At 35.8% G+C, this 9,456-nt stretch overlaps 1 protein-coding gene across 2 annotated transcripts; it reads right to left on the bottom strand.

The window, feature by feature from the left end:
- Window positions 1–293: 293 nt before the first annotated feature.
- Window positions 294–9,456, bottom strand: LOC131540551 (uncharacterized). Of its 2 annotated transcripts, none has more exons than XM_058775558.1 (5): window positions 9,317–9,456; window positions 4,787–4,833; window positions 4,168–4,443; window positions 2,107–2,418; window positions 294–1,299 (listed from the first exon to the last, which is right to left on the bottom strand). In XM_058775558.1, the coding sequence occupies exons 3-5, from the start codon at window positions 4,421–4,423 to the stop codon at window positions 989–991; spliced, it is 879 nt and encodes a 292-aa protein (XP_058631541.1). In that variant the 5' UTR covers window positions 4,424–4,443; window positions 4,787–4,833; window positions 9,317–9,456; the 3' UTR covers window positions 294–988. The 2 variants fall into 2 exon arrangements, with proteins under 2 accessions (XP_058631541.1, XP_058631543.1); XM_058775560.1 differs by lacking the exon at window positions 9,317–9,456 and adding an exon at window positions 6,107–6,244.

Consider the following 9,456-nt stretch of genomic DNA (forward strand, 5'->3'; position numbering starts at 1 on the left):
TTGCTTTTGCTAATTCTATAATAAATAGAAAGATAAATGGATAGAATACAAAAGATTAGAAAAGCTAGTGTTAGTTTTTTTTGTTTGTTTTTAATAAAGAAAACAAGCAGTTAGTAAATGAATAGAGTGCAAGTTTTCTTTTTGTTTTTAAAGAATATAATTAGAATAGAGAGTGCTGGAGTTAGAGGATCAAATAAAGATTATTTATTATTATCATTTGAAAATAAATCTGGTCACCAAGAGACTTCACAGCCGAGAAGAACTGTCACACAAACAAGTCATGTCCTAAATCTTCAAGCTTTATTAAACAGTTCACACAATATATACTTTGCACAGAAATAAAAGTAACATCATTCTGGGTCCTCCAGAGGAAGCACAAATATAAAACAATAAAAGGAATAATTTCTTACTCCTTAATACAGGTCCAACATGGTAAATACATAATGTTTCCTCGAATAAAGAAAAAGAAGAATACTTGAAAAACAACTCCTTATACAGCAGGAAAAATACAAAAGAATCAGAATCAGAAAGAGCTTTATTGCCAAGCATGTTTACACACACAAGGAATTTGTCTTGGTGGCAGTAGATTTCAGTGCAGAAAAAAGTACAGACATAGTGCAGGCATACATATAATTTATAATACATATAAAAATAAATATATATATATATATATATATATACACACATCTTTTATTCTCATGGACTCTAATAGTGATCATTAAGAAATAGAAATATATCTTTGTATGAATGAAGTCAACAACTCTTGTAGAAGCGATGTTAAAAGTCTTGCATTGAATGTTGTCTTTTACATTTTGTGCTCTCCATCCGCAGGGAACGTGTGTAAACTCAGCACACGACTGAACTCACACAATAATTCACAACAGTGTTCAAAACATTCTGTGGTCCTAAGATGGCAGTTTTCATATTGTGTACCTGTGCATCAAACAAGCAGCTGCCAGCTTCATGAATGATACTCTAACAATCATGTTCATGTGTTTGAGTCAGTTTCATTATTAGAAGAATGACTGTAATCGTTCATCCTCAGGTTTGAGTGTTCATAGATCTCTTCTCCAGGATAAAAAGGATGAGTTGAATGCTTTTGGTCACTCTCCTGTACGGGGTCGCGATCTGTAGTTTCCTCTGTGGGTGATGCCTTCTTACGGCATGAAAGAATAAGAAGAAAGCAAATGAAGAGAGAGAAACAAATGAAGAGAGAGAAAGATAAGATCAGTCCAATGCGAGCTTGTTTCTCAGTGTGGCTGTCCTCAGTTTGGTCTCCTCCTGCACCGCTGAGCTTCTCTGCATGAAATTAAAGAACAGAATTAGCACACAGTGTTTGTTTCTTTGTCTTTTCTTAAAGTGTATTTTCATTTTGGGAAACTTTGGCTTTTATTTCATTACATTTCAAAGCTTTATATGCTTTTTTAAATTAAGGCCATACGTTAGTTAATTGAAACAAACTAAATAAACATTAACTAAAATAAAACTAATTGTTTTCCAATTTCAGCTAGATGCCAAGGCAACATTTCTCATTTTAACTTAGTTTAACTTGAACACTAAAATAACTCAAATTAAAACAAAAATCAATTATATTTAAATGAATAATCATATTCTCATTAATTAATTATTATATAACTACATAGACATACTAAAAATATTAACAATGACCAAAACAACACAATTACTGAAACTAAAATGAAAAAATAAAAAATAAAAAAACTATAATAGCATATAAATAATAAAACCACACTGGCTGCAACTGTCACTGACCAGTATTGTTGTTGTAGTTTTTTTAATCACACTACTTTACAAGCCCATCTAATCTTAACAAATAGTAGGCTATTTATGCGTTTCCTGGAGTAATATTTAATGTGGGATGTATTTCAACTCAATGTGATTTATGTACCACTATAAAATAGTGTTACTCTATAAATGAATTTTTTTCCCATAAAATGTATAACATTAGTAGTAAAACCAGCCAGATAAATTAATGTTAATAATGTAACATTCACTTTAAACCTAATTGAGAACTAACAATACAATAGGCATTGCACATAATGATTTATCAAGTACATATATTCATATGATGAGGTTTTCTAGTCTTACCGATCACATGCAGCATGTAGGCATGTGGGTATCCTTTAGCTGTTTCCTTATGAACGAAGCAGCGGTATAATCCTGCGTCTCTCTTCTGGACACCAGTGATGGTCAGAGACACATCTCCGTCTCTGAATCCGTCGTCTGTCACCGATACTCTGTCCTCATAACCATCGCCTGGGTTTGTGGCTCCATTTTCAGTGAAGTGAAGAGCGTTTTGTTCATTATGGAGCCACGTCACATCCCTGACACCACTTTGAGTATCCGCATAACACGGGAGAGTGACGTTCCCCAGCTCAGCAGCTGTCACGTTTATAGGAACTATGGGGAAAACAATTTAAAACTTAACTTATATAACTCACAGTAAGTTCAACTACTCATGCTACAGTATCTCACAGAAGTGAGTACACCCCTCACATTTTTGTAAATATTTTATTATATCTTTTCATGTGACAACACTGAAGAAATGACACTTTGCTACAATGTAAAGTAGTGAGTGTACAGCTTGTAAAACAGTGTAAATTTGCTGTCCCCTCAAAATAACTCAACACACAGCCATTAATGTCTAAACCGCTGGCCACAAAAGTGAGTACACCCCTAAGTGAAAATGTCCAAATTGGGCCCAATTAGCCATTTTCTCTCCCTGGTGTCATGTGACTCGTTAGTGTTACAAGGTCTCAGGTGTGAATGGGGAGCAGGTGTGTTAAATTTGGTGTTATCGCTCTCACTCTCTCATACTGGTCACTGGAAGTTCAACATGGCACCTCATGGCAAAGAACTCTCTGAGGATCTGAAAAAAAGAATTGTTGCTCTACATAAAGATGGCGTAGGCTATAAGAAGATTGCCAAGACCCTGAAACTGAGCTGCAGCACGGTGGCCAAGACCATACAGCGGTTTAACAGGACAGGTTCCACTCAGAACAGGCCTCGCCATGGTCGACCAAAGAAGTTGAGTGCACGTGCTCAGCGTCATATCCAGAGGTTGTGTTTGGGAAATAGACGTATGAGTGCTGCCAGCATTGCTGCAGAGGTTGAAGGGGTGGGGGGTCAGCCTGTCAGCGCTCAGACCATACGCCGCACACTGCATCAGATTGGTCTGCATGGCTGTCGTCTCAGAAGGAAGCCTCTTCTAAAGATGATGCACAAGAAAGCCCGCAAACAGTTTGCTGAAGACAAGCAGACTAAGGATATGGATTACTGGAACCATGTCCTGTGGTCTGATGAGACCAAGATAAACTTATTTGGTTCAGATGGTGTCAAGCGTGTGTGGCGGCAACCAGGTGAGGAGTACAAAGACAAGTGTGTCTTGCCTACAGTCAAGCATGGTGGTGGGAGTGTCATGGTCTGGGGCTGCATGAGTGCTGCCGGCACTGGGGACCTACAGTTCATTGAGGGAACCATGAATGCCAGCATGTACTGTGACATACTGAAGCAGAGCATGATCCCCTCCCTTCGGACACTGGGCCGCAGGGCAGTATTCCAACATGATAACGACCCCAAACACACCTCCAAGACGACCACTGCCTTGCTAAAGAAGCTGAGGGTAAAGGTGATGGACTGGCCAAGCATGTCTCCAGACCTAAACCCTATTGAGCATCTGTGGGGCATCCTCAAATGGAAGGTGGAGGAGTGCAAGGTCTCTAACATCCACCAGCTCCGTGATGTCATCATGGAGGAGTGGAAGAGGACTGCAGTGGCAACCTGTGAAGCTCTGGTGAACTCCATGCACAAGAGGGTTAAGGCAATGCTGGAAAATAATGGTGGCCACACAAAATATTGACTAATTTGGACATTTTCTCTTAGGGGTGTACTCACTTTTGTGGCCAGTGGTTTAGACATTAATGGCTGTGTGTTGAGTTATTTTGAGGGGACAGAAAATTTACACTGTTATACAAGCTGTACACTCACTACTTTACATTGTAGCAAAGTGTCATTTCTTCAGTGTTGTCACATGAAAAGATATAATAAAATATTTACAAAAATGTGAGGGGTGTACACACTTCTGTGAGATACTGTATGATGCATGTTCTAATCTAAAGTGTCTCTAATGTGAGGCAAACAAACACTCACCTAAAACATCCAGGATAACTTGCTTGATAAAGCCGTCACAGCTGCACATGTATTTCCCCTGGTCATTATATTTTGCTGACTTAAGAAATAGAGAGTAGTTCTTTTCATGCATAACTGCAAATCTTTCCAGAAAACTTTCTGTCACAACACATTCCTCCTTTTGGCATTCAGCAACAGTTGCTTCTATGGGGAAGATCTTGCGCCACACGACTTTTTCACCGCAGCCGCAGGGAAGTGATGTCGGGTGATTCAGCATCACAGAAACAGTGGAAGCGCCTGTGAATATAACAAAAACAGTCTAAAAATACTTCATAATCACATACAATTAGCAGAATCTACAAGATGATTATATTTTCAAAAAATAACATAACAGCCAACCTCTTTCAGTTATTCTTCACTGCGCTGTATTAGACAATGTGTTGCAATATAGTAGTGCATTGCTTTGATGCATACATTCGAAAAAGATTTATTTTTCTTCCCCCCCCCCACCTTGAGACTCAAATGTCGCCCATGCACACACACTCATATATTATATTAGTTATATAATAATTTTGCACAAACGCATTCTTTAATTATAAAAAAATATTACATTGCATTAAAAGAAAATAAAGTGACCTACCAGTTAGAAATAGTGCAAGAATCCAAAAATCTTCATGGCTGTATGCACTGAAACACAATTATATTATATTTCATGTTAGTCATACATTTATAAGTTTGTATTATGACTCAAATGCTTGCTTCATATGTCATAATGAATGTCCAGATCATATTTCTTGGCCGTGCTTTCTCGTTGTTGCTTTCCTGGACCTTATAATTAATGTTTGTGAGCTAATAAATTACATCTGAATGACAATAATTAGACATTTTAATAGACATTAAATTTAAAATGTATAGTTCAGAGGAAGAGATTAATATTTATTATGCAAATCACAACTGGCCAATAGAGACAATGCCCAAGCCACAAAGCATATAAGGGGAACAATTTTAATTTTAATTTTATTTTGTCCTTATGTTTTATTAATAGAACACTTCTGTATATGTTTCTCACATCTTAATTCGTCTGTGAAATAAACCCGTGTGATGTAATGATTCATAGGCCTGTTCATATTAAACCTCACAAATATATCACGGATGAACTAAATACAAAATTAAAATTGATTAATGGAGGCCCATTTAACACTGCATTTGAGTTCTTGCACCTCCTTTGCCCTTACAATATAGGACTGTATAAAATTATAGAAGGATATAGTGTATTGATTCAGTATATTTTGTTTTGTCTCTTTAAATAGAATTTTATGACTTGATTTGTCAGTCATTGTTCAACTAAATTGTCCAAATGCAAATTTTCATAAAATAGTTTTCTTGTTTTGTTCCACACTGACATTTTAAAAATTTAATAAAAATGAATACTATAATGATATTAGACATATTTATTTTGATAAGTTTACCCAGCGGTCGAATTCTCAATTTCTCAAACTAAATTAGCTAAATTGAATTCTATGGCTTGATTTGTATCAATTTGTATTGATTTTGTAATTATTCAACTAAATTATTAAAATGCAAACATTTTCATAGGATATTTTGTTTTGTTTTACACTGACACAGTTAAAAAACAAAACAAATTGAAATAATAAACAATAAAATAAATAATACAAATATAATATTTATTCATTTATTTTATGTACCAAGGGTCGAAATTTTAAATTTTGTGTAGTAAAAACTAAATTAGCAAATGTTTTATTATATATTAGATGATGCTGCATCAACTCACTGGACTGGTACTCTTTCAAAGGGTACTACTATGGCATTTCAGGTAATAATATGTAGCTTTAAAGTATTAATATGCACCGTTTGGGGTAAAAAGGGTTTGAAAGTGAAACGCCAGGTGACAGATTTTCTACCATTTCTTCCCCGTGTGTAAATACCGGTAAATACTCACCGTTCTTAAGGGGATCCCCGGGTATTAAGACATATATAGCTTAATATAACGTAAATTATGTCTCTTATTTAAACATGTAGTAAAAAACCCATGAAATGTATGTTATTTAAAAAAAAATCGACATCGTTTTTGGAAAATGGGGGGCGCCATTATTTTATGTGCACAGTACATTCTGCGTCGATGACGTCAAATGGTTGCAATGATTTCCCTCGATATCCGGGGCACTGCTTGTGGGGAAAAATCCATGGTACAGCATTTGGTTTAAACCTATACTTATATCCATCGCCACCTGTAAGCTGTTTCAGTAGCTGTGGTCATCATATCAGTATTTTATTTTCCAAGTTGTATAGGTTCCATGTGACGTCACAGTGTTTTATCGCTGCCATTTTTGTGTCCAAGTCACAGTGACAGTGTTGCCAGTTTAGCAATTTTGTAGCTAAATTTAGCAACTTTTCAGACTACCTTCCAACTTTTTCTTCCAAAAGCACCTAGCAACAAATTTAACTATTTTTAAAATTTATTTGGCAACTTTTAGCAACTTTTTATAAGTGACTCAAATGATGAAAAGGCACACATTTACCATCTAAATTACACAAGAGAAAACCAAAGATGCCTAGTATTACACATATCACATGAAATAAGTTAGCTGCTATTTGCAATTGTTTAATTTAATAATAATAATTATTATTAATTGAATGATTGTTCATTTATGATACATTTTGTTAGTTTTTTGTTAGCTCGTACTTGCAATTGTTGATCAGGTAGTAAGAAAAACGTCTAGAAAAATGTAAAAGGTATTAGTAATTTTCTAGGACATTATCCATTATCCGTTGTAACCCGAAAACACAAAATACAACATGTAATTAAAAATGCAGGTAAAAAAATAAAATAAAAAAAATAAATAAAAAATGAAAAAATCTATATTCCTTCATAATAACATAATAGATTGTGCCCTATTTTACAGACTTTTCTTAGAGTGTAGCAAACTAACTACTAATACACTGCTTAAAAAACATAATTGTTCAGAATGTGTAGCTTTACTAGTTTACTAGCTAACAAAAAAAAAATAAAAAATTGTAATGTTCAAAAATGTGTGCGTTTTCAAAAATTCAATGTATTTAATAAAATAGTTATTTACATTTTAATATTATATTATGCATTTATATTATTTTACGAACAAATCTAAATGGACATATAAAGAATGTTTTGCTGAGCTATAATTTTGCGTCGTGATTACGCAATGACGTCACAACGTCATTTAGCAACTTTCAGCAACAAATCAACCTTCCTTTAGCAACCTCCCCTGAAAATTAGTTGGCAACACTGGAGCTGCGCGACCTGTTAGTCTGTGGTCACAGCAGCCCCTTTTTGTGGGTTTGTCAAACCGCCATAAAACACCAGAAGAAGAAGTGTTATGCTGTAACAACAGTCATCAGAAAAAGCCCGAACTACAATTCTATTCGAAGAGGTTAGGTCGGCGGAATAAATTGTTGGCTTCAATCAGAAGGCACCACTGGCAGCTAACGTATGGTCAGAAAAGGATAATAAGAGACAATTGTGATTCTTTATAAGAGAATAAAGAACGCTAAAATATCTGTATTGTACCACCTAGGCTATGTCGTTTGTGTCTGCAGATAAGTGTATATATATATATATATTTACAGGTGTATAAAAATAATCACATTTGTTTTGCTAAACCTATTTATTTATCATATTATTGAATTTGTCATACAAAAAAAAAACTCCCGAGTAAATTACCTTTGTGAATTGTGACTGGCTGCACAAGTGGTGTAATATTTTAGGACATAGCCTACATACATACATATGGCATACATTTTGAGAGCATAAAAACAAAGTCTGAATCGTCAGTCAGTAAAGCATTTTTTAACAATGGCAAAATTTTGAACTGAAATGTTATTGCAGCCATGTTGCCCATGAATAAATGAAAATGCATATTTTTAATTAAAGAGAACTTGGTGTGGGCTGCTTTTGGTGCCTGGATTTGTGCTTCAGTAATGAAATCCACACTAGAAGTGAAAGACGTCTTCCCTCAGGTAGACTGCATGTTTTCATGGCTTGCTGGATGTTGGGCTCATGATCAGTAATCACGTTTTCACCAAAACTGAAATCAGAACACGGACGGAGAAGGGAATCGCGAGCCCCCGGAAGCAGGAGCGACCCGACAGCAGAGGATTCTTCAAGGTCTTAAAGCCTTCAGCAAGCGGCTACGTTCGCAATTCAAACAGTAATTTGTCCAGAAAGACTGATTTATTATAAATTGTGCTAATATTAGCCAATTAAATTCAGATTTGTAGTAAGTTAATAACGTTATCTTGTTACACTATCATTGACTCAAAAGTGCTTTGAGCTGATGTCAGTTTTAAATTTACAAGTAATCAGGACCTTACATGGTCTAACTGTTACACTTGCTATCCTAAAAATACAATCAAGGCCAGGGATCAGTGTGGGAAATTGTAGTAAAAGGTCATTTATTATTTCAGTATATTAATATTATCTATTAAGTCTCGTTGAGATGTGCTGTGCTCGTTGTCACATCGGACACAGATATAGCGGCGAGCATGTGTTGTGGTAAAAAGAGCAACAGGTAGCGCTAGTAGCTCACCGAGTGCAAACATTTTACATCATCAGAATAATGGCGCCCCCCACAGTCCAAAATATGTACAAAACGATAATAACATAAATCTTTAATGGGTTTTCTACTACATAGTTCAGTAAGAGACATCATTTACGTTATATTAAGCCATGTAAGTCTTAACACCCAGGGATCCCTTTAAGGGGTTAAAGCCGCCTTTCCACTATCTCCGACAAGCGACAGACCGGAAGTCATTCATGACTAGGATAGTCGGAGATAGTGGAAAGGCGGCTTGCGGGCTTGTGGCTAAAAGGGATACGGCTCCCTTAGCAGTATGGCCCCACTGGGCATGCGCACATCGATACAGCGTAATTCTTTCACAATGTACAACAATAATTACAATTTTTTTCATTATTGTAAGGGGTAGGTTTAGGTTTGAGATAGGTGTAGACGTTAATAAAACACAATCTAATAGGTAGAAAATTAATTTAATTGTTTGTTTCCGGTCGGCGCTGTATCCCTTCTAGCCACAACCTCCTTTAAGGTGGTATCCTCCCCTAAATAAAACTGCGACTAGATAAGATAATAATGAAAATATAATAACGTGATAACCTTACCTGTTTTCATCAGTCAGAAAGTCCAGGGGTGAATGGTTTTCTTTTCCCAAAGAAGTTTTCTAAAGTCTATATCCGAAAGCTTGCAAACACCTGCTACCAGCGGCACAGTCTTCCTCTGAGTCTAAACTTTTGTGAAATAG

Source organism: Onychostoma macrolepis, chromosome 05 (assembly GCF_012432095.1).
Source record: "Onychostoma macrolepis isolate SWU-2019 chromosome 05, ASM1243209v1, whole genome shotgun sequence".
Lineage (NCBI taxonomy): Eukaryota > Metazoa > Chordata > Actinopteri > Cypriniformes > Cyprinidae > Onychostoma > Onychostoma macrolepis.

Bases quoted from the DNA above. Each gene is read 5' to 3' on its own strand.
- LOC131540551 (XM_058775558.1), bottom strand. From the start codon at position 4,423: ATGCTGAATCACCCGACATCACTTCCCTGCGGCTGCGGTGAAAAAGTC. The intron at 2,419-4,167 runs GTGAGTGTTTGT...TTTTCCCCATAG, and splicing joins AGTTATCCTGGATGTTTTAG to TTCCTATAAACGTGACAGCT. The intron at 1,300-2,106 runs GTAAGACTAGAA...AATTTCATGCAG, and splicing joins CTACATGCTGCATGTGATCG to AGAAGCTCAGCGGTGCAGGA.